The 26,163-nt window shown below is 41.2% G+C and overlaps 1 protein-coding gene across 3 annotated transcripts in view; it reads right to left on the reverse strand.

Annotated features, from left to right (window-relative positions):
• The window catches only part of LOC309973757 (acyl-coenzyme A synthetase ACSM1, mitochondrial-like), a 46,915-nt gene extending 21,841 nt beyond the window's left edge, over positions 1–25,074 (reverse strand). Inside the window, exons 1-8 of one of the 3 annotated variants that reach the window (XM_082858173.1) lie at positions 24,970–25,074; positions 21,696–21,938; positions 11,566–11,776; positions 9,058–9,265; positions 7,375–7,515; positions 6,440–6,599; positions 4,429–4,508; positions 2,064–2,187 (exon numbers count right to left, since the gene is read on the reverse strand). In XM_082858173.1, coding sequence (XP_082714299.1) covers positions 2,064–2,187; positions 4,429–4,508; positions 6,440–6,599; positions 7,375–7,515; positions 9,058–9,265; positions 11,566–11,776; positions 21,696–21,887 — 1,116 coding nt within the window. In that variant the 5' untranslated portion in view covers positions 21,888–21,938; positions 24,970–25,074. Of the gene's footprint in view, positions 1–2,063; positions 2,188–4,428; positions 4,509–6,439; positions 6,600–7,374; positions 7,516–9,057; positions 9,266–11,565; positions 11,777–21,695; positions 21,954–24,969 lie in introns of those variants that run through there. The other 2 variants (XM_082858174.1, XM_082858175.1) reach the window with 2 other exon arrangements.
• Positions 25,075–26,163: the final 1,089 nt, after the last annotated feature.

A 26,163-nucleotide genomic window follows, 5' to 3' on the forward strand; every position in this document is an offset into this window, starting at 1 on the left:
GACCCCACTCTAGTCAGGAGATATTCACTGCACCTGACATGGGCTGGGCCTGAGCCCGGTGCTGGGGCTACAGAGTCCAGTGGGAGAGGCCATGAAGAAGCAGAGGAGTGAGTCCAGGGCCGTGGGCATGTAACGTAGGGTGTGGAGTGCCCACTGTATGCCAGACATATGTCCCTTTGCCGGGGAGGGCCATGAGTATATTTCACAACCATTTACTTGTAGCTGCCTCAACTGCTTCTCAGAGCTGTGCTGAGATTATTCAGATTGTTCACGTTGTTCCCCTACCCCCATGTCTTCCTGATGAACCTTATTCCTTCTTTATGGTTCTCTAAATTATCACTTTCCTAAAGTTAAGCGCTTTACACACAGAGAGACCAAGGTTTGAATCCTGACTCCACCACTCACTAGCTATGTACCAAGTAATCCCCCTTGATCTCCTCCTCTGTCAAATGGGGGTAATTATAACATTATCGCTTAGAGTGCTTGTGAGTGTGTGCCAGGCACACACCAAGTATTCAATAAACAACTACTACTAGCTATCATTCAGGCCCTAATAAAAGGAAGGTGGGAGATTCTCTTTCTGTGGTATTTTTCCCCACACTTGTATTCCTGCTTGTCTGTTTCCCTCAGTAGATAATGAGCATTCGGAGAATAGAGATTGTCCCATCTATGTCTGCACCCCCAGCCTCTAAACACAATACCTACCTAAAAACAACAGTGACAACCATAGCTGCAATAGGGGTTAGACACTGTGCCCAGAGCTTTGTATACTTTCTTCCTTTTACCTTATCATAACCTGGCAAGACTGGCATTATATTTCCATTTTGGAGATGGGGAAGCTAGACTCTGCAAGATTCAGTGATATGCCTACAGTCTCGAAGCCTATAACTGGCAAGGCTGAGATCGGAACTGGGGTCTGAGCTCCTGAAAGAGGAAGTACTTTCCCCTTTGCTATGTCACTGCTCACACTCTAATGTGGAAAATGTTGCAGAAATAAGTGAATAGGTGTGAAAATGTTTGGAGAAATAAAGCACCATCCGGGTATCGGGGAGTAATCTGTTGTTACAAAGAGTTAATGCAAAGGGACTGGCGTCATGGGTGTAGTGCATAGTTATAACCTCACCCTTCTTGTCTGAATGCAAGGACAGACCTAGAGTCTTAACATTTCTCAATCCTGGAAGCAGACCCAATAACTGCTTATTTATTTATTTATTTATGCAAAATAATGTCAGACAAGTATGTCAATTGAGACTGAAACGGCTATTTTGCTACAGGCCCTGAGATGACAGTCATACCTCTGTCAGCTAAAGGGATGATAGGGAAGTAGGGGAAAGTGGCTGTGCCCAGCATCGGAAATGCATTGAAAATGTGTTAGAAGTGAGATACCTGCCCACACTATCACGGATAAAGTCCTTGAGATTCAAGACATGCATGATTCTTTGAATGCCCCGCCCACCTGACTGGTCAGTGATCCTCTTTGGGATCACACTGTGTGTGTGTGTGTGTGTGTGTGTGTGTGTGTGTGTGTGTGTGTGTGTGTGTGTGTGTGTGTGTGTGGCGTGTATATAGAAGATCTCTCCTCCTGCTAGTTTCTCACCATCAAAGCTGTGTGCTCTCCTCATAAACACCCAGAAATGAACTAGTGAACTTCCGGGGCTAGCTCCGGCCTGCTCCTGTGGTTGCTGCCTAGGAAGGGACGGTGAAGTGGACAGGACTTGCAGTGGTGGCTTCCATGTCTCTGGAGAGTGCCTTCTATGCCAGTGCCCCTCCCGGGCTCCCTTAATTATAACTAATTATCACAGGTACAGTGGCACCATGTCCTTAGACCCCTTTCTAAGTTTTTGTCCAATAGTTTTCAGCACATGGGTCTTTTGACAAGTTGATGAGCTGCAACTGTCTTTTCTGCAAATTTATTTGGGACAAATAAGCCTAGAGCTCTGGAGCCTCCCACTGGCTTTGAGCAGTGCTGTGTGCTCTGCACACACTCATAGCAGGATTCAGCTCATCTGCTGGGCTCAGTGGACGAGCACATCCTGACTGGCCCAGAGGGACCCTTCACCTACCGTTTCTGACTGTCCGTAGGCCTGGTAGAGCAGAACGCCTGTCTGTCTTCTCCACAGCTCTTGCTCCTCGGGCAGCAGGGCCTCCCCACCGGTACAGCAGTGCTCCAGGGTGGGGAACCTGAGACTGAGGGGAAGGCAAGGTGTCAACAGAGCCTCCGCAGATTGGGCTTGGGCGCTCTGCCCCAGGCCCAGGGAGAGCTCAGAGCATTGTCATCTGGATCATTCATCCTTCTGCTTCTTCGCTTTCTTACTTGCCTTCTGGGCATTTTCCTGGTGGTCAAGTCCAAGTGGAAGTCATTTCCTGTTGGTACCTGTTAACTCATCTGGCAGGGGTAGGTGGTGGTGGTGGTGAGGCTAATGGGTTAAATCAGGGAGATCAGGATTAAATATGGATGTTGATGTAAAAAGAGGGAGAAAAGTGTGGTTGGAACACATTCTAAGCATTCTATGTGGCTAAGAGGGATATTTTTATAAACTATAAGGGCTGAGGGATAAGACCCCAAGGATATGCTAGGATGGTAATAGAACTGTACTGCCTTCTGGGAAGAGTGGGCTGATGTGAACTGAAGGCCTTTTGTGTTTCTGGCTGGAGAATGCAAATTTGGGGTTAGAAATGAATTGCTCGGGACATCAAGGAAGACCGGGGTTCATGTAAGTAAAGAGAAGAAGGATCACAGGTAACAGCCCTGAGAGCAGGAATTTGGGAGAGAACAGAAAAGTCTGCTGTGAGTATTTGCAGTAGTTTGCTAGGTACGTTGTGCGATGTAAATCCTCTCATCTATTTTCCCCATGAAGATTTCCATAAATAATACAAAAACCATCACAAAATAATGATGGATTCCCTGAAGGAAATGGGTAGAAGTGATTGGGGTCTTAGTACCACTTTGCACGGGGCTGAGCTGAGCCAGCTCGTAGGGATGAGGGAGGTGGCAGAATCCCTTGCCACCCTCTGCTCATATATACAGAGCCTATAGTGATGGACAGCAGGGCTGGCTTCATTGAGGGTATGGTCCTCATTCTTCCTGAGCTTCATCCAAAGTACATAAAATGGGCAGAGTCTCCAATAGAGTCAATATTCATGCCCTGGTTGAATTTGTATGGGGTTTGCTCACCATCTCAAGAACGTTGCAACAAGTAGCTGTAATATGAGCTTTGAAATACAGTTGGAAACATAATTCTGTCAGATGGAGGGTTCATGAATAAAATCAAGCTGTATTTCAGTTATCTTCATAAATTGAACTCCTTGGTATTTTAAGTCTTTTATGTCTAAAACATGTTAGCTCTGATTCTTAGGGTAGCCATTTCAATTTCAGAGTCGCTAAAAGATATATAAACAACCACAAGGTTCAAAGAGCAGATTTCAGGTGAGCTAAAAATTAATCCACAAACATGGGGAAATGCAAAAATAAAATTACAGTGTGATACTACATGCCCATCAGATTGGCAAAAATTAAAACTTGGACAAAAACAAATATTGTCAGAGATGTGGAACAATGGAAATGCTCCTACCCTGCTAGGGTGAGCATACCTTGGTTCAAAACTTTGGAAAATAAGGTAGTAGGGTGCAATGTCAGTGTGACCTAGCAATTCCTCCCCCAGAGAAGATCTACAGCAATGTGTGTTTACGTGTTTATGTACATGTTCAAAAATTCAATGCAGCATTAATCATCAATAGTCCCAAACTGAAAACTACCTAAATGCCCAATAATAGAACTGAGTTAAAATGTGCTACTTTCATAAAATGTGATGTTATACAGCAATGAAAATTAACTCCAGCATTATTTAACAACACGGACACTTCTTAGAAACATAATGTTGAAAAAAGAAGCAGATATTATGGAATAATGTACGATTACATGAAGCTCAAAAGCAAGTAAAGTAATTTGTTTAGGGATATTTCCTGTGTAAGCTATGAGGGAAATAAGGAAATGAACCATAAAAGCCAAGATAGTGGATTCCTTTAGATGGAGAGGCATGAGGAGGTCTCTGGGGACACTGGCCATGTCCTATTTTTGGGCCTTCGGTGAGCGGTTACATAGCTGTTTTATTTTCAACAATTCATTAATCTGTAAATGTATATATTATATAGTTTTCTGTATGTTTACTTGACAACAAAAATGTTTATAAAAGTAAAAACCCACAATGATGCAAGGCTCACTCAGTGTTTCGTTTGGTTCTCTGAATCCTGTTTAAAGAACCAATTAGACTAGCTGCTAAATATCACCACCAACATTTACCCCCCACCACACACACACACAGTATCCTCAAAGAACCATAGCTAAAATCAGTCAGACCACAGTGCATCAGATTACTTAAAATCCTACCCGAAGATTCCTGTTACCAACCGCAGCTACATCTACCATACCTGGTGGAATTCTGCTGCAGAATCATTCGAAATACAGAGGGCGCAGCAAAGCACTGGGTAATAGGGTATTTGAATAAAGTCTAGAAAGTTAGGAGAGAAAAAATTTTATTTTTGCAATTAAGATTTAACACATAGATTTGTTATTAGCATTTTAATTCTGACCTCTCCTCTAGGAGAGCCCATTTATTCATCTGTTAATTCTTTCAGTATACCTAAATTGAGCATGAATTCCGTACATGGCATGTGTCAGGTACGATTGGAGCAACACAAGAAAGTCTAAGTTGAGGGGATGGGTAGGGAGGGAATGAAGGGAAAGTTTTGTTTTGTGAATTTGAATGGTAAAATTTTAATTTAACATTTTTCGTTTTAGTCACTATCTCCCATCTTCAATAGGAGAGACTGAAACCAAGTAATTTAAAAAGTTTATTTTTAAAAATTCACGAAAGTAATAATTGTAAAGTAAATTAAACAATTGAACTTTCAAATGCAGGGTTTGGGGTAAATTTGTAGACTTAGTTCTTTGAAATAATTCAAGCTTAAAATACACTGAGACTGTGGGGACACCCCTTGTAGGGGAAGAAGAATTAGACCTGGTGGGGGAAGGAGAGAGGTGGATTCACTGTGGTTTGTGCAGTTCTATGCCTCAGAGACTGGCAGGATGCAGGCAGAAAATAATGACGGAGAGGCAGATGTTGACATAGGGGCAGGGAATGAGAAGTGGGAGGTACAGTTTCAGGTGCTGGAGGGATGAGCAGATGAACTTAACCAACCAGCAGAAAAACAGGCAGAAACTAGCCTGGAGAGAGAAGACTGGACAGTTTTGAGACTGAGTGGACGTACCTGCTGGAGAAATGGAAGTACAGGAAGCTGCTTAGAGGGGAGGGAAAGTTGAGGGCAGAGCCTTGGATGACTACGGTGTTCAGGGGTGAGCTGGGGGAACAGGCGGTAGCTGTAGCAAGTGGAGAATGTTCTGTGGAGCAATCTGACCTTAAGGGAGGAGAGACGGGGCTGGTCCGAGGTGTACCAGGGTGAAGGGCAGGTGTTCTTAGGATGAGGAACTTTGAATATGTTTATGGACTGAGGGAGTAGAGTCAATGAAAAATGAGAGATTGCAAATACAGGAGAAAAGGTTTAATGAGTTTAAGATTAATAGAGAGGGGCTCCAAACACAAGGGCAGGGAAAAGAACAGGATCGGCAGCAGGTGTCGGGAGGGAGTTGGACGTTGAGAGGTGAAGGGGCAGGTCTGCCTCTGAGACAGAAAGCAGGGGAGTGAGCGGAGACACAAAGACAATTTTTAAGTGAAGAGAAATACGTTGAAGGAGTTCACGCAGGTGACCTCAGTTATTATCATGGTGTATGCATAACAGCAACTGCTACCACTTACTGAGTGTTCTCTCTGGGCTAGTCTCAGGGCTAAGCACTTTACACACCTTTCCTATGTCATCTCATTAATATTCCCAACAATTTTGTGGAAATAGTAACCATTAAGACTCTCATTTTACAGATAAGGAAACTGAAGCTCAGAGTGGTAAGCAAACCACTAATAAATGTCAATCATGGGATACGAAACTAGATCTGTCATATTCCAAGGCCTTTGTTTCTAAATATGTCATTAAATTGAGTAGCCACACAAATACAACATTCACACACCAGCTACCTGGCCCTGGTAGAGCCAGGATCCAGGATCCAGGAGACCTGAGCTTGTTCTGTTTGCTTTCATTTCTCAAAACGTATATTCTGGTTCCCAGGTCCACAAAGTCTGATCCATAGGTCTAGGGAAAGGTTTGGAATATGTGTTTTCTTCAGAGTTACCTCTTGATGTAATTCTGATACGATGATTGATTCAGTGCTTCACACTTTGAGAAACGCAGAGCCAGGGTTATATTATGCTAGGAGTTATACTAAGAGGCTTCTTTGCTAATCAAGTATTTTCTCAGTTGGATCCAGTGTTTGAACTCGAAATGAGTTTTTTCTGGGAGTTTGTTGATATCGAAAGGTTCGTCTTCTTACCTGTACAATGACCTTGGGGTCAAACTGGGGCAGATGATGGACAAAGACTGTAGACCCCGCTGTCCATGGTTCAAGCAGGAACCCTCCAACAGCCAGAATCCAGCCTGTGTCTGACAGGCACCAGAGGACATCAGACGTCTTCAGCTGCAGTAATTTCCTGCTAACTCCAAAATACAGTTAGCCTCAGATACCATTCTGACTACTATACTATCCTTCCCTTCTCTCCACCCGCATTCCTCCAGGATTTTGCTACTCAGTTGTTATCATTAGCACAGATACCAACTATCTACAAAAAGCCTTCTCTGTCCCCCTGGTCTGGTTAATAAGGTACAAAGTATATAGAACGTGGTCTGGTTTGAATATTACTAGTTGGGGGATGGAGAGAAGGGAGAAGAGTTTGGTTTAAAACCAATTAAATGGTTAATCTAGTTTCAGCCTCTATGTTTGTTCCAGGTTAGGGCAGTGGCTTGGAGTGGCTTAGTTCCAGGTATTATTTTTCCCTAACAGTTCATGACTGGGAAACTCTATGCCAGATTTGTCCACAATCAAGGAGAGGAGAGGACCTGTCACGTAAGGTCACATTGCTGGAGCATTTTATCTTTCCCCACCAAACCCTGGAACTACTGACAGGGACCCAGGGGCTTGTCATTTGTGTGGTTTGCAGAATGCCTGCTGTTTCCACCCACATCTCCTCCATGCCTCCTGTGAAGGTGCTCAGGCAGGACCCAAATGTGCCTCCTTTGTCATTCAGATGCCTCTGTCAGCCTATACTTCTCACACCCTTAGGGGTCTGAACCAAAGAGAGCAGAAAGCAGAAACGGCACAGGGTCAGTTCCACCAAGAGCTCCTTTCCCAGCACATACACATACACATATACATACACACTTCACCCCAGATCTGTGGCCCAGCTTCTAAGCTGGTGCCCTCTCTCGTACCATGAAGGGAAGAAGGATCGCAAAGCAAGTCCATGGCTGTGCTTTGCCATCTTGGGGAAGCCTGTGGTCCCACTGGTGAAGAAGATGGCCATTGGGTCCAGGGTCTTTGACTTAATACAGGTGTGAACTGGGGATTCTGATCTGCAAAGGGATTCAATACAAAAGGACAGAAGTCATGTTTCCTGTTTTTCCATCCTCTGGGGAAGCAAAAGAAGCAATATGAGTCTTGGAGTCAGAAAACTGGGGTTTGCAACTCCCAGTATTAGGCACCAAACAAAGTTTATGGGTGACTTGGATAGGTGGACTGACATTTCTTCATTTTAAAAAGTGGGGGAAATATGATGGATTATTTTTAATTTAATAAACATTTAAATAGTATTTCCAATGATTCCAGACAATGCTCTAAATGATTTACAAGTAAGAACTCATTCAATCTTCAGAGCAACCCTAAGAGGTAAGTACTGCTTTTATGCCCATTTTGTAGATGAGGGAACTGAGGCTCAGAGAGGTTAGGTAACTTACCTGAAGACATATAGCCAGCAAGTTGCAGAGCCAGGATTCAAACTCAGACAGTGTGATCCACATACTATGCTTTTAGTCACACTGCTAACCTTGTATTTTACACAGACTAGCTTCACGGGAATTTAACCTTATAAACTTGGTGTTGAAGGGTGGGAAAGAGAAAGCTAGGGAGAACGACAGTGTAAGGAATATATACATGTACATCTGCGCTAGCATGAGCTGGAGGTGGAAGGTAGGATCCGTAGCTCCCTCCGTCTGCCTCGGTTCTTGGGGAGCTTCGCCTTGGCCGAGAGCCTCTTTCTCGGGCCTATTACAATCATAAAGGCAAGCTTCCTACAGTACTCAGGCAGAGAGGCTGCAAGCAATCCCAGTGCTGGAGGGAGCCCTGGCTCTCGTGGAGAAATGATACCATACTGAGTCTGGGAAATGTAGGCGAGTTTTAATGAGTATTCTTTGTTTAAGCTATTTTAATCTATTTCTCCGACTTTAGAATCTAGCATAAGATGTGATTTCACTGTAATATTTGCCCTTGGGGGTTGAAGTAAAGAGCTTTAAAAACTGTGGAATTACTTCAAGAAAACAAATCCAGCATGGTTTGTGTGTGATATGAAAAATGCCTGAAGACTTGCAGAAACAGAGTTTTGGAGGTGGAGGGGTCTTTCTTACCTTCAGCACTTCCCTAACTTTTCCTTCAAGGCGTCCCTATAGACACCCACCCCCTAGGACATGGAAAGTGTTTGCTCCCAAAGCTGCCTGTCATTTTTTCCTCAGTACCATGTTTCATGTTTCATGTTAACCTTTTGTTCAACTTCTTTAATTGCTAATTATTTACATAAAAATAATATTCAGATTCCCCACCTACAAGGAACATGCAACACAATAACTCTCTGACTTTACACATCTCCTTTGCACAGGGGTGATTATATTTTAGTGAGAGAGCCATAGAAGTTCAATTTCCCCATTTTATACATAAAACAATTGCAGCGAAGAGAGGAGAAGGAACTAGCCCAAAGTTGCACAGCAAATCAGTGATATAGCTGTGAAGAGAAGCTCAGACCTGGTGAGCTTCCTCCCAGTGGCTGCTTCTGTACCAGCACTAGGCAGTGAGTGGCTTTCTCCTGCCATTCCTCAGAAAGCACATTCATCAGACCAGAAACTCACCTCATCAGTGATCGGAAGTCCAGCCACCCTTTACGGCTGTGGTCAGACACCAGGAGCTTGGTTTTCAGAGCAGGACACTCAGAAGCCACAGAATCCACCTCTGGGGCAAGGGTATCTGTGGTCACGATGCCCTTGGCTTTAGACACTTGTAGTCGGTAGAGAATGTCCTTGGCCTTCATCTGGGTAGTCCCTGGCATGAAGACGATCCCTAGGGATGAGAAAGAAACTGCCTGTTCTGGTATCTCTTGCACAGCCTCACAACCTTGGCTGTCAGATCTGGTTTATCTGCAAAGAAATCCCCTAACTTCTTGGTATGCAAAGGATGGTACACAGCATCAACATCCCCTAAGACACAGAATCTCACACCTCACCCCAAACTTACTGAATCAGAATCTGCATTTTAACAAGATCTCCAAGGGATTTCTATGCACATTAAAATTTGAAAAGCCTGCCCTAATAATTTCTACTCTAAATGGATCTAGCCAGTAGACAGGTGAGTCCTTCTCCATACAAATTTACACAGGATCTGGGAAAGATACAAGTAGGACAGTGTCCCTGACTCTGCTTTCCTGCCCCCATTTTTCTCCTCTCACTTCCTTCTCTGTCATCGTGAATCTCTTGTCATCTGTTGTCATCATTCCTTGTGTCATCTTGAATTTCCTCTCCTTCCTTCGTTCGTCATACCCAAAGTTAACTGCAATGTCCTTTGAACTTTTCTACTTTCCCTTCCATCTTCCATCACCAACAATTAGCTCAAGTCTTGTGTGCCCCTATTGCATTCTAATTTCTCCACCAGAGGCCCTGTCCTGAATCTTCCTACTACCCACCTTCCATATTATTAGCCTGCTTAGTTCCACAGAGCACTGACTTTTTCCCTCCACATTTCTTCTCCCCACTAACACCTGGACCCTGTCTCCAGGAAAACACCACACTCCCCATCCTGACTCTGAGGGCACTGCTCACTCTCCATCTTTCTCTCGCACAACTCTATTCTCTATTTCAAGATGACCGTTCTTCATATAGGCTACTCCTGACTCTAAGCATTTCCATGTGCTATGACCATTCTTGGAATTTCCGTCCTTTGTTTCTACTCCTCTTTAATTCTTCTTATCCCAGAGGTCTCAAGTCATGTCTTGGGTTTCTCATGGACCATCTCTTCACTATACGGATGGCATGGCTTCTCTATACTCCCTCAGCCACTGCTGTTAATTCTTGATCTTGACGGATTAATCAACTATTTGTGAGAAAACATGAGACAGAGAATATGTGACCAAGAGCACGACATATTGTTGCATGAGCATGCATTATAGAACAACTGAAGTGATTCGAAAAAGAATTCATGAGTCCCATACTGATTGTATAGATTAATGCATAGATAAGCAATTAAAAGGGAAAGGAAAATCTCTATAGAAGAATGCCAACTAATAAATGTAGAGGGAATGATATAAATAGAAAATCCTAATAAAAGACCACCATTAAAATATTCAATTCAGTCAAGAATCATCAGTGGAATGTCAAACCATAAGGTGAAAGACAGTTGGGGAACAGGATATTCACACAGTCCCATAAATATTATACGACAGATTACTTACTAACTACAAAAGGAAAAGGTACCTTTACAAAGGTGGATACTACCTTTCTAAAGTGATAATATCAATGATATTAGGGCAAACCAACTTTATATATCCCCAATGTGATGCACCAGGGAAGACACAATATTGCCCTTCTAGTGCCTGGGCTAAAAATGTCTAACCTGAAGATAATCATGAAGAAGGAGTCAGAAATACACATTTTGATGGACCTTCTGCAAAACAACTGGCTTAGACGCTTCAAAATTGTCATCGTCATGTAGACAGTGTAGAACGTAGAGAAACATTCTAGATTAAAGGAGACGGGGGAGATATAACAACTAAATGCAATGCATTGGATTTTTGATTTAAACCAAATAAATGCTATATAAAGGACATTATTGGGAGAATCGAAGAATTTTGACGATGGATGTATATCGGGTAACTATTGCATCAGTGTTAAACTTCTTGTGTGATAACTCTACTGTGGTTATGTGAAGGAAATGTCTTGGATCTTAGCAGATGCATGCTGCAGTGTTTATCTGGTGTTTATGGGTGTCACAGTGTCTGCAACTGATTCTTAAATGACTCACTGGGAGAGAGGGCTCGAATACGGCAAAACGCTAACAATTGATGAATCATATAAAGAAGCAAGAATGTCTGAGACCGTGTAAGAGAAAGTGTGTGTGTGTGTGTGTGTGTGTGTGTGTTTGTGTGTGTTTGTGTGTGTGTGAGAGAGAGAGAGCGAGAATTATGACATTGTGTTTGAGAGGGTGTGAGTATAAGGGAGAGAGTGGATGAGAAGGAGTAAAATAATATTTGAGTGAGTCTGAGAAAAAGAAAGACTGTGAAGAAGAAAAATTGGGGGGAAGAGAAAACACCTAATATTTCGGGACAAACTGGCTCTAGGTGAGCCCAAAGGTCTGCTTGGGTCACTGACCTGTTCGGATGCAGCCCACGATCACCAGCCACCACTCAGGCACTCGAGGCAGAATCAAGGCTAGATGGTCTCCCTCCTGGAGGCCACAGGTCTGTGTGAAGACGTTGGCTGCACGACGGGTTAAGTCTGTCATCTCTCTGAAACTCCACTTCACTTCATCCCCTTGATTATTCACCCACCACAGGGCTGGGTTTGGACCTCTCTTGCCTTCCTGGTTAGGATCATATGCTACAAGTTATTTCCTGATTCAAAGGAAAGGGGCACTGATGTGGCCAATCCACTACCACAGTCACGTTCCACTGTGAGTGTAGCTCAAGGTCTGAGATCCCATTTTAAAGCATTTATAGCGCCAAGAGAAGTTGGGGGGAGGTGTGATCCAGCCAACGTCTTCTGGTCTACTGTAACCCCCTCGTCTTAAGTCACGTAAAACCATGAAGAGCCTTCATGTTACTTATTGAAGACTTACAATTTTATTCCCCATGTGTCTGTCTTAGTTCCACATGGACAGTAGGTTACTCTCTGTGCCTCAGTTTTCTCACCTATGAAAAGGGTATAATAATACTACCTAGACTGTAGTAAAGGTCAAATTAATTATTTTAAAAGGTCAAATGTGTATAACAGTGCCTGGAATATAGTAGATGCTCAATAAAATTACTGCTGTTATTGTTATTACAACAAAATAAAAGAGGATAATTTAATTCCTAAATATTTGGGGAAATTATTTTTTAAATTTAGGTACCTCAAGAGGTGCAAGAAGTCAGTCTTGGAAGCTCCAGGGCCTTTTTCCCTCACAAAAACATCAAGTAAACAACAATAGACTAAGATGGCTTTGTAGGAATTTAGAAAAGAGTCACAAACCCACAGCAACCAACAAATGCCCAAACAATAAAAAGTCATAACCAAAATGGTAAGAAATTTTGTGGTGTTTTTGCTTATTCTTGCACCACCCGCTCTCTGATGTGGTCCAGTGTAGTCAGAGGAAGCCACCCAATTCCCAGCCCCTCCCCTGGGATAGATAAAAAAGATTGAAACTTGTGTGCAACATTCTGGCTAGTCTGGAGGTGGCCTTAGGCACTGGTTTCTGTCTTGACTGACTTGGAGCTCAGATGGGTATGATGGCATATTGGAGGTATCTGAAAACAGTGGCAAGTGTAACAGTGTGTGGAAACTGTAGACCTGTGGTTACCTAGGGATTAGAGACTACAGACAAAAAAGAATAGAATATTGAAGTCCCCCAGAAGCCGCAGACTTTTTTTTTTTTTTTTTTTGCTGTACGCGGGCCTCTCACTGTTGTGGCCTCTCCCGTTGCGGAGCACAGGCTCCGGACGCGCAGGCTCAGCGGCCATGGCTCACGGGCCCAGCTGCTCCACGGCATGCGGGATCTTCCCGGACCGGGGCACGAACCCATGTTCCCTGCATCAGCAGGAGGACTCTCAACCACTGCGCCACCAGGGAAGCCCCCTAGGGAGACTTTTAAGAAAATTAAAACTTTAAACAGCAGCCAAAAAAAAAAAAAAAAGCACATGCACAGGACCAGGAAAGACACATGCCAGAGAAGACCTTAAGTTTTCGTACTGAGCAGATTATTGAAGGTCTTTCCCTGCATGGAGCCAGGCTGCAAAGACTGAGAGAGGAGGCTATTTTTTTTAAATATGCAATTTTTAACAACAGATCACAAGATCTACAAAGAAAAAGAGAAGCAGCCTATTCGAAGTAACAACTTGAATCTCCAGGAACTGACCCTAAAGAGACATAGGCTGCAGTTACTAGACAAAGATTTTTTTTTTAATTTTATTTATTTATTTATTTATTTATTTCTGGCTGTGTTGGGTCTTCGTTTCTGTGCGTGGGCTTTCTCTAGTTGCGGCGAGCAGGGACCACTCTTCATCGCGGTGCATGGGCCTCTCACTGTCGTGGCGTCTCTTGTTGCGGAGTACAAGCTCCAGACGTGCAGGCTCAGTAGTTGTGGCTCACGGGCCTAGTTGCTCCGCGGCATGTGGGATCTTCCCAGACCAGGGCTCAAACATGTGTCCCCTGCATTGGCAGGCAGATTCTCAACCACTGCGCCACCAAGGAAGCCCCCTGACAAAGATTTTTAAATGACTGTCTTAAATACACTGAAAAAGCTAAAGGAAAACACAAAGAACTAAAGCAAATCAGGAAAATAATATATGCACAAAATGAGAATATCAACAAAGAGATACAAATTACAAAAAGATCCAAACAGAAATTCTGAAGCTGAGAAATATAATAACTGAATTGAAAACTTCACAAAGGGACTCAACAGTAGACAGAGTAGGCAGAAGAAAGAATCAATAAACTTGAAGACAAGTCATCTAAAATTATTGAGTCAGAAGAGCAAAAAGAAAAATACAAGAAGAAAAATGAACAGAGCCTAAGAAACTTGTGGGGCACAGTCAAATAGACCAATATACACATTATGGGACGATCAGAAGGCGAAAAAAGAGAGAAAATGGAGCATAGAACGTATCTGAAGTAATAATGGCTAAAAACTTCTCAAATTTGAGCAAAGGCATGGAGAGACAAATACAAGAGGCTCAATGGACTCCAAGTAGGAAAACCCAGACACCCACAGAGAGACATTACAATCAAACTACAGGTGACAAAGACAAAGGGAGCATCTTAAAAGCAGCAAGAGAAAAGTGACTCATCAGGTGAAATTCTTAATAAGATTACCAGTGGATTGAAGACCAGAAGGCAGTGAGATTATATATTTAAAGTGATAAAGAAAAAAAAATCTGTCAACCAAAAATTCTATATCTAGCAAAATTGTCCATCAAAAATGAGGGAGAATATGTATGGCTGAGTTGCTTCACTGTGCACATGAAACTATCACAACATTGTTAATCAGCTATACTCCAATATAAATTAAATAGTTTTTTTAAAATGAGGGAGAAATTAGGACATTCTCAGATTAAAAAAAAAAACAACACTGAGGGAGTTCTTTATCCTTAGACTTTCCCTATAAGAAATGCTAAAAGGAGTTAAGTTGAAATGAAAGGACATTAGAGAGTAACTTAAATATAAAAGTATAAAGTTCTTTAATAAAGATAGATACAAAGACAAATATAAAAACAGTATTTTTATAATTTTGGTTCATAATTTCACTTTTTATTCTTTCACTGTATGGAAACCACAAAAGCATAAAAAATAATTATAAATCTATGTTAATGGGTAGACAATATGTAAAGATATAGTTTGTGAAATCAATAACATAATATAGGAAGGTGCAAGGGAACTGGAAAACAGTAGGGTTTTGTATGTGAATGAAGTTATGCTGTTATTAGTTTCAAATGAAGTGTTATAATTTGGAATGTTATATGTAATCCCCATGGTAATCACAAAGAAATTATCTACAGAATATTCCCAAAAGGAAATGAAAAGAAAATCAAAACATATCACTACAAAAAATCAACTAAACACAGAAGAAGGCAGTAAGGGATGAACTGAGGGACACAAAAACTGTGACATCAAGGAATCAATTAACAATATGACAATAGTCAGTCATCCTTATCAGTAATTACTTTAAATGTAAGTGAATGAAATTCCCCAATCAAAAGAACTAGATTGGCAAAATGGATAAAAAACCCAGAATTCAACTATATGCTTTCGACAGAATTGTTACTTCCATGTGATGGAATATGATAAAACCTATCAAGAAAACTTTCAGAATATTTTTGCAGTAGAAATCTTATAATACAATATCAATTTAGAAAAGCAACACCATATTTACATTAAAACCAAATTTATATAATAGTATCCATTCATTCATTCAATATAAATTTGCCAAATTCTCATTATTTCTTAGGCACTGTTCTTAGACCAAAAGGATACAATGGTGAACAAGACATATATATACACATGTATGTAAACAGTTTTAAATGTTTATGGACAACTTTCATTTTCTTGTTTAAATCAAGTCTTTTATTTTCCCCAAGTAAAACGATTTTTTAAAGTTTTTTTAATTCCCCAAACAAAGCATGTTCAGAGTAAAAGTTCACGCAAGGCACAATCTTACTAACAGAAAAATTTCTTCTGAACAGAAAAATTTCAAGTTTCTCATCACATTTTCACTCCCTGAAGGTCAACACTGATAATTGTTTGGTGTATAATCTACCAGAAATTATTTCCCACATATGTGCAAACATAATCCTACCATCTTTGCCTCATATGATTGGAACAAAAGAGTGTGTCTCACCTGAGATAAGACTTATATACATATATACATACATACACACACACACAGATATATGTATATACATATATTCATATCTATGGAAAAATCAGTGCTATGAAAAAAATTATTCTCCAACAGATTAAGGAATGTTAGCAAGTATAAATGACTAGTTGTGCACTGTCTATATAAGGGGAACAGACTATATAATATTTCTGTATGAGTTTACAAAATGATAGAAAGTTTGGCGTATCAAGGTAAAAATAATTTTTGTTTTTATTCAGACAAATGTTTAGACTCCTAACTCTTGCAACTTGAAGAAGATATTGCTTAAGCATTTATGGTTTGGGGTCTCAGAATTAATCTGATAATGTGATATTAAGATTAGCATGTTTTCAAAAGATAAAACACAACCTTTAAACTGGATATGAGATTTAAAGTTTTATGCAGTGAGGTTTGAAGCCAAAGGAAAATTGAGAAATAGATCTAAAAAATAAAACACTAAGTCAGCAATAAAAAGGAATGAAAAGTAATACACAAGACAGTGTGAAAGAATCTCAAAAACATGCTGAGTAAAAGAAACCAGACACAAAAGAGTGCATCTTATATTATTCCATTTCTATGAAACCCTAGGAAAGAGAAATATAATGGCTAGTGACAGCAAATTAGTGTCTACCTGGGGCTCAGGGTGGGGATGGGTGGGTATTGACTAGGAAAGGACAAAAGGAAATTTTTGAGGTGATTGAAATGTTCTAAAACTTATTAAACTATCATATAAAGTGTGCGAATTGTATTCTAGGTAAATTATAGATAAATACAGTTGATTTAAATAAACAAAAACCTACATAGCTACTCCTTGTTAATCTCTAACTAAAATATAAAGAAGGAAAATTGGAAAGGTAGATCAATTACTCATGTGATTGATGAATGAGATGATTCTTTCTGAATGTTAAAACACATAAGAATTTATGTGAATTTCCCTTATTTTTAATTAAAGTGAAATACAAGTAGAATTTCTATAATTTCTGTAAATTAATGATAGAATATGATAGATTTCGTAGAATTTAAATCCTAATTGACATAGATAAAACACTTTCCCCAACAATGATATAACTCACATTCTCTTCCATTGCATTTGGAATGTTTACTAACCTCCAGAAGTTTCAAAACTCAGAGTATACTTTTTGACCACAGTGGAATTAAGCTAGAAACCATTAACAAGAAGACAATGAGAAACCCACCTCAACTATCAGGAAACTCACCGATACATTTCTATATAATCTATGGGCCAGAGAAGAATCAAAAGGCAAATAAAAAATATTTAGAACAGAATGGTAATAAAATATGACATATCAAAATTTGTATAATGTACCTAAGAGGAGTGCTAAGTGGGAAATTTATACTTTTAATGCATATATTGGAAAAGAAGGAAGGCTTAAAAGTAAGGACATAAGCTTCCATTTCAAGAAGCTAAAAAAAGAATAACAAATTAAATCAAGGGAGGATACAAGAAAAGAAATAATAAAGATAACAGTAGGCATCAATCAGATGGAGAGCAAATACACAATAGAGAATATCAGTAAAACCAAAACTGGTTCTGAAAAGATTTGTAAAATTGATAAACTCCTAGGAAGACTTATCAAGAAAAAAAAGAGAATAACATATTAAAAATATCAAGAATAAAAAGTGTACATTATTACAAATCTTACAGACATTAAAATAGCAATAATAAAAATATTAATAACTTTATGTCAAAAAATAACTATGACATTTTGAATGAAATGAACAAATTGCTAAAAAGTTTAACTTTCCAAAGTTGATGAATAGAAATCTTAATAACCTATCTATTAAAAAAAAATTAAATTCTTTACTAAAAGCTTTTCTGCAATGAAAACCCCAGATTTTATGTCTAAATATTTTGATATGCATGCTAGTGTGCTGAGTTTGACCTGAAAAACTGCTGGTTTTTATTTTTTTAGGAAAACAGTGATAATTATACTTTAATTATATCTCAATAAAACAATAACAAAAAAATAGTGATAACTTATAAATTCTTTATTAAAGCTCTTAGAAGAGCACCTGGTACGTAGTAAATGTTTGTTAAATATGTACTGAATGAATAAATAAAAAACAACAACTCTGGAATATAAATAAGGAATTTCAGGGTTAAATTAAATCTAAAGATGACCCCAATCACCAGTGGGCCAACCCCAGCTCCAGGTGCCCCAACCCCATGGCCGGCTATCCCAGGATCCAGCTTCACCCATCAGAGGGCCAAGATCAGCCCTGGAACATCCCAGGCCACATGGCCAGCCACATCAGGGACCATCCCTGGCTACAGGCTGGCAACCACTACGTGAGACAGGAAATGTCAGCCAACCAGTCTGGGGGCCAGCCTTGACTACCAGTGCACCCATGGTAGTTGGCTATGCCACAACAGAAGGGCCCACATAGCCCACAGAGGGGGGGACCCTAGAGCATATAACCCTAGAGCATATAACTCTGGTGACCAGAGGGGAGTGTGCTGCTGGGTCCATAGGACATCTCCTACATTAGGCCACTTCTCCAAGATCAGGAACCACTTATGTAAGAATGTTAAAAGGCAAAGAAATAAAATCATCTATACCCACAATAAGTAGTTAATGGATATGCAAGAGAAAAATATGTAAAATATGTCATCAAAAACAACAAACATGGGGAGGAACAGTAAAAATGTAGGGTGGTTAGAATGCATTTGACCTTAGGAGATCATCAACTTAAAAAAAAAACTATATATATATATATATATATATGTCATGACAACCACAAACCAAAACCCTATAATAGGTACACACACAGAAGAGTGAAAGAAATTCAAGCATAATACTAAACATGGTCATCAAATCACAAGGGAAGAGAGGAAAAAAAGAAGAAAAGAACAAAACAGGAACTACCAAAACAACCAGAAAACAGCAAAATGGCAATAAGTACATACCTAGCAATAATTACTTAAATATAAATGGATTAATATTCCAATCAAAAGACATAGAGTAGCTGAATTGAAAAAAAAAAGACCCATTATATCCTGTGAAGAGGCTCACTTCGGATCTAAAGTCATACACAGACTGAAAAAGTGAGGGGATGGAAAAAGTATTCCATATAAATGGAAGTGAAAAAAAAAAAAGAAGCTGGTGTGCCAATACACATATCAGACAAAATAGACTTTAAAACAAAGAGCGGGGCTTCCCTGGTGGCACAGTGGTTAAGAATCCACCTGCCAATGCAGGGGACGCGGGTTCAAGCCCTGGTCCTAGAAGATCCCACACGCTGCAGAGCAACTAAGCCTGGGCACCACAACTACTGAGCCTGCACTCTACAGCCCACAAGCCACACCTACTGAAGTCTGTGATCTTAGAGCCCATGCTCCACAACAAGAGAGGACACTGCAATGAGAAGCTCGCATACCACAACGAAGAGTAACCCCCATTCGCCACAACTAGGGAAAGCCTGCACGCAGCAAAAAAGACCCAACACAGCCAAAAATAAATAAATAAAATAAATATAAAAAATAGAAATAAAATAATAAAACAAAGAGCATAACGGGAGACAAAGAAGGACACTTCATAATGATAAAGGAATCAATCCAACAAGATATAACAATTGTAAATATATAGGCAGCCAACATAAGAGCACCTAATGCATAAAGCAAATACAGTTGACCCTTGAACAACACAGGTTTGAACTGTGTGGGTTCTGTTGCATTTCTATACACGAACAATTAACTATCACAAAGAAAAATTAAGAAAACAATCCCATTTACAATTGCATCAAAAAGAATAAAAGACCTAGGAATAATTCTAACCGAAGAGGTAAAAAACTTGTATCCTGAAAACACATGTAAGGTACTCATTAAATCCTAACTGAATGAATGAATGCAGTATCAAGGAGACAGAATGAATGATTTTGGACATGAACGTGACCTCTCATGAATAGATTTGGGAGGCTGCTCCATGAATCAGTTGGAGTGTAGTATCCTTGGAGCCTAGAGTAATATAGAGTTTAATTCCCAAGGATAGTCAGGGGTTATAAATTGGTGGCCTGAATGAGTGACTATATTCCACCCCTGGACGTATGTTGCCTGGATTATGCTAAAAAAAAAGTTACATTAAAATGTTGTCTTTCTAACTTAACATTTTTAATAAGTAAAATGTGTTGAAAATTGAGTCAAAATCAATTCTATTTGTTATGGTTTGGGTTGTGTTGTTGATTAGGCTACGGATCAGTTTCTGAATGACGCTTGTTAAGTTGTAAGGGGAGGCCCAGAAAGCCAGAGTGGACTATGGTGGCGTGCCCTCTAGAAGGTCTTCCATGGGAGCAGCATCAATCCATACAGTGCTCATACGGCAAGTTTCAAAATTAATGTATCCCACAAAGGTGTACTGAGGGATTGCTAGGTGTCAGACACCATACGTCACTAGAGAGACACTGATGATGATCAAGGCAATTGGAGAAGTAGAAACAGACAGATCAGAACTGTTGTGAGAATGAATGTAAATGGGGTGGAGATGCTGGGGGTAGGAGAAGTTTGGAGATATGGAGGAATTGACAATGACCCAACAAAGACGCGGCATTCCCTGGGCAAATATTTACATGGTGATAATCTCCAGGGGTTGATGTGTGAACTAATAAGGACTTTATGAAGACAAATAACAGAAAAAAAATGATGGCCTCTCCAGCCATTTCTCATGATTCAAAAGGTCTAACCTGAGTTTTGGTCTGGGCAGTGATGAAAGTCAGTTTGTAGTCTGAAGGCAGAGCTGTTTGGACGTCATCAGATTGTGAGACCAGGTTAAACAGTGGATTATAGAATCAGACAGCCTGGACCCAAATCCTGCTCCTTCACTTATTAGGTTTGTGAGTTCTGCAGGTTATTTGACCCCTTGGAACCTCAGTTTCCTCAGCTGGAAAATGGGGATAATTAAAGTGTCCATCTAATCAGAATAATAAGTGCAAAGTGCTTGACATGGCACATGAAAAAGGGCTCTCCATAACTGAGGGCTCTTTTCCCTGGAGTTATTATGGAAATTCAGAAAAAGGAAAAAGATGGAGGTAGGAAAAAAGTCCCTATGAAAGGCATGTAAGCTTTGAATACTAACATATGAATGTATGTTCATGGGAAATTAAAAATACATCAACTCTCTGACTCCGTCTCAGGTGAATTCTTTCTTCTGTACAAAGACAGTGTTCAGTGGGTTTTCACAATGTGGACATTACCAGCTGGGACTTAGTAGCTGGAACACCACCCACTGTCTACCCCAACTCCTAGTGTCACCACTGCTCCCATCTTGGTCTGTCTCTTGGTAAAAGACAAACAAAGAACGTGCAGTTTTCTGCAGAGACCACAGGGACAGGATTCTCTGGACACACCCTAAAGCCACACGCTCAAGTAGGTAGTTGATAGGGAAGACTCCAGATGTACTTGCCATCCTCATAGGAAGATAGATGACATGGTTTTGTTACATGGTCAGATGTTCATGTGCACAGTCAGGTTGCCTGTACCCTCCCTCTCGGTGTAGGCTGAAGTCAAGCCCAAGTGTGATGAGATGAATTCTAGTTAGACTCACAGTTCCAGTAGTTAAAGGTGAGAATCCAGACCAACATCAACTTGCTGACCTGTGATTAGAACTTGACACTTGGTCACAGTTACCTGACTGTGTACCAGATACTTTCACCTGCTGTCTTGTTTCTTAAATGAGATTATCCCCATTTCACAGATAAAAACCACTGGGGCTAGGAGAATTGAGGAAGTGTCCAGGCTGAGAACTGAAGCCCAAAACATAAGCTTTTCATGATACTTGTAAGCTTAGCCAGAAGCCATTCTTAGTTCTGTGCCCCTCAACCTACTAGGAGCAAGAGGTTAATCCTGTTCTCAACCCCAGCATGGGTGCCTCCTTACCTTCTCCATTTGAGTCCAGTAGTCCAGTACATCACTTGCAAAGTTAAATTCCTCAGGTGTATCATAGTCATTCCATCTTGGGGCTCCAGCTCCCGACAAAGACTGGCAGCGCAGGTACTGAGGGGCAGGGTAGAAGCCACAGCGGGATCTGTGGATGTCCCAGAGGACCCGGAACTTCATCAGCCATCGCATGGTGGAGCAGTCCTCAGGAAGCAGGCACAGAATTCTCAGGCCACCACCTGCCTTGAGAAGAGACGGCTAATACGTCAGTCATTAGAGCAGGAACTTCTTCCACAAAATGAAGGCACATTCCTGGTTAACTGCTAGAGTGATAACTTTGTTTCAGCTCACTGGAATTTGGAAGGCACACCTTACTGATTTAGGTGGGGATTTCTCTTCCCAGATGAGGCCAAAAATGATGGGGAGGGGCTATCGCTACCAGGTAAGGTTGGCACATATTTCTGAGGGTCTTCTTCTCTTTTTGTACCCCCTGGGATGGCAGACATGTGGTCATCCCCTTTTTGGTAGAAACTCATCATTCTGAAAGTCCTGTACCTCATGTTATCCTTGCTCTGGAGACCTCTCTTCCCACCGAGCCCAAATGTATGGTTCTCATGGAAACTGACATATTTTTAGACGATTCCACCCCCTGTTCAAAGTTGACTGGTCCAGAGCTGAGCAGTCATTTCCTATGATTTTTTAATCCAAACTGGGCTAATCATAATCCCTCTCCAAAATCTGTGTGTGTGCTTGTTACCAAAGGGTACATAAGGCAGTCTCTCCTTGATGGAAGTCATGAAATGCACACTTTGGAAACTGTCGGTGGCTATAATTCCTGTCATGTGGAGATAACTGCTCTGCATGAGTGAAGAAAACATGGAAGATTTCAGAGACATGGAAATAAGGGGCAGAGAGTATCTCAGAGGCATGCAAGTCTCTGGTTCAGAACTATTGTTCCTGAGGCCCTTCTGCATCTCTACTCCTGTCTTGGTAATATCCTGTCCTGAATTCTATGAGTCAACAGTTTTTCCTGCCTGAGATTGGGTTTCTGTCACATGAGCCTCTAAAAATACTGACAAATATGCACCAGCACACTCAGGACAGAGGAGGCTAATATCACAGCACCTTCCTTACTGGACTGGGATCTGGCCTCGGGGTTTTCCCCAGGACAGCATTCCAGGTAGCTATTACCAATCCATCACTTGACCTGTGAAATAGAGTTTCTTTGCCACTCCAGATCCCAACAAATGCTTCTAACATGGGAGCAGAACGCTCATTGATTAGGATGCTTCTTGAAGTTTGATTGTGAAAATTGGCTTAAGCTAGAACTTCTGTTTTGTGAGAAGAAAGCCACTTCACAGATAGCTCTGAGGTTCAAGCACTTCATCACTGCCAACAATTAAGCCTCCTCCCCGTTTCAGCAATAAGGTAATACTGTTTGACAATAGGCGCATAAAAGAGATCAATAAAACTTGACTCAATTTATTTTCAACCTGTTTAGATGCAATAACCAAACCCCAATTAATTCTGATGCTGCCCTCGGAACCCTGCTACTGTCTGCAGAAAAGAGGACAGATAATGGGAAAGCTTCATCCCTTAGAGTTTCCTTGTCTGTGTGGATCCTTAGACCACATGAACTGAAGTATGTCCCCTTCCTTCTTAGTGCCTGTCAATAAACAGTACTGTCTTTTGTTCAGAGCACTTAAGGGAAGAAAGACCCTAAGATAACCAGCTGGCCCAGATGTTTGACCCTCATCCTTTGGAGGAGAAAATTTGAACTGCCAATATTTAAAATTTGGGAGATTTCATTAAAAATGTGAATTGAAGATTCCTCTTGAAAACTCAGAAGGCCTGGCAACACTGGGCCTTTATTTCAACCTGGCACCAACTGGTTGGAGCTGAAAATTAAATGGAATGTTGTCCAATTCAACAGGGTTTCCACTACTCCCTATGTTGTTACAGCTACTTGCTTCTGCCCTTACTTCACCTATCCAGCTCTTGTCGACATTTGAGCTTAAAACCCCCATTCTAGGCCAACATCCCAAGAGGGACAGGGATTTCCCCAAGGTTTCAAGGCAAGTTTAGTAGCAGAGCTAGTTTTAAACCTGCTTTTCCTGCTATTTTTTCCAACACATAGCTCTCTCCACAGGCATGAGCTCTTTGAGAGCAAGAAACCAGACTCAGTTGCTATTTTTACACACAGGTGTTTACATCACTGCAGGATCCTCCTTAAAATACTCAAGGACAGTGCAAACAACCCCTTAATAAGTGGCTAAAAACCAAAACAACACCAAGAGAAATAATGAGGAAATTAATTAATCCTTTATTATGGGCTGAATTGGGTCCCCTCAAAATTCATATGTTGAAGTCCTAACCCTCAATACCTCAGAATGTGACTGTATTTGGACATAGAATCTTTAAAGAAGTAATTAAGTTAAAACGAGGTCATTATATGGACCCTAATCTCATATGACTGGTGCACAGTGCCTTGAAGAGTTCTTGCAACAAAGCTTTGATTTCACAAGCATTTGGACTGAAAAGCTGTTTATTTTATGAGGCACCATCCTTAGCGTGTTATAGGGGATCCTAGAGTTACAGAGCCAGGTTTGGCTCCACTGGGTACCAGCTGAGTGATCTTGACCACCATTCATGTCTCCAAACTTGAGGGCATCGTAGTAACGCCCACTATCTGGCTTCCACAAGGATTAGCAAGATAGTCAATATAAATCACTTTGCCAGCACTGAGTCTGATACAGAATAAGGCCTCAGTAAATGTTGAGGTGCCTTCTAACTCCGAGCAAATTCTGAGGCCAGCCCCTTCCATGTTAAATATTAAAAAGATGTATTTTTTAATAAAAGGCATTCACCTTATATACTGTGAACAAACTTCTGCATAATGGAGTTTTCTTTCCAGTGTCTAACTTCTGGGTCTTTTTTACCCCTCTCGGTACCCTCCTCCCACAGCCCACCATATTCAGAGCTGTCTAACATTAAATCAATCACCCATGTGCCGGCCACGGTGCTAGGCATATCACATGTATATTCCCATTGAGACCTCTCTCTCTCGATATCACCATCCTCATTTTGCAGTAAAGGAAGAGAAGTGTCAGAGAAGTTACAAGATATGCTTGAGGTCTGTAAGTGGCACTGCCAGAATTTGAAATTGGGTCTTCAGATTTTAAGTTCAGTATATACTTTACTGCCCTGTGGCAGATAAACACACACATATAAACACCCACACCACCAAAGAAGCTGTCATTCACCTCCATCTTACCTGGTACTGTCTAGGAAACACTGGGGTTAGGTCTTGGATGGGGACTTTGCGGGTTCAGTTCTCTCTGATCAGAAGTTCAGTTCTCTCTGTGCACACAACAGAACCTGGTTCCTGGCCACAGCTGGGGTGGAGAACTTGGCAGGAATTGAATGATTCAGAAGGGGGAGGAGATGCTCACGTATAACAGGTCAGAAAACAATCACAAGACCTCATGGAGAGAAAATCGGTTAGAAAAACTATATAACGTAATCTCCAGTTATGGTAGGGAGGCCTTGCAGTGTGAATGAACAGATACAGCCAAATGGAGCACTTTCACAAGTTCTCTGTAGCTAACCTGCTCCCCTCTGCCAGTCCCAGGTCTCCAATGTTCTCGTTTCAATGACAGTCAGGTGGCAGCGTTGCCTAGTAGTTAAAGCCTGTGATCCGAGGCAGAGAGATTTGGGTTTAAGCGTTAGGTCTGCCGCTTACGCTCTCTTTGACTTTCGTGGACCTCCTTTTTCTACACTTCAGTTTCCTTATCTATGAGATGGGAGTGCTAATAGTGACACCTATTTCCTATGGTTGCTCTTTGTTGTTGTCATTGTTAGTATTAAATGAAATAATTCATGAAACGTACATAACACAGTGCTTGGCATAATCAATGTTGGCTGTTTGTACTAACGTGGAATTCTAAGAGGAACAGTGTGGTGTACTGGCAAGATGCAGGGTCTTTGGAATCCCAAAGTCTTGAGCTTAAGTGCTGGCACAGACACTTGCAAGATGGCCCATGGCAAGCCAGTTACCTCTTCTAACTTTTGTCTTCTCATCTGAAAAGCGGAGGAGTGGGTGGTTGTTAATAAGATTTGTCCCACGGGATCTTTGAAAGGTTTGCAAATGTAAAGTCTGCAGCGTGCCTGGCCCAGGCATGTAGACACTGGGTTGACATTGATGTTGCATTGGATAAGTCCAGATCGTCACAAGTAGTGGCTTGTACTGTTCGTTTTCTTCTAGAGCCATTTTGGGGAGTTGTAAGGGGATGGGGGATGTCTAGTATCCTGGTGCAACTTTCCCAGCACCTTTTGCCTCCCAACCGCCATTGAACCAGGGAGAAAGATACCTCTGCTCAAAGCCACCACCAAAGACTGCTGGAGACAGCTAGAACACCCCTGCTAGGGCTGAGGGGCAAGCCGGGCTTCTGAGGGGTGGGTCTTGCTC

The sequence above is a fragment of the Leucopleurus acutus genome (assembly GCF_964270905.1).
Source record: "Leucopleurus acutus genome assembly, chromosome: 16".
In the NCBI taxonomy this organism is placed as follows: domain Eukaryota; kingdom Metazoa; phylum Chordata; class Mammalia; order Artiodactyla; family Delphinidae; genus Leucopleurus; species Leucopleurus acutus.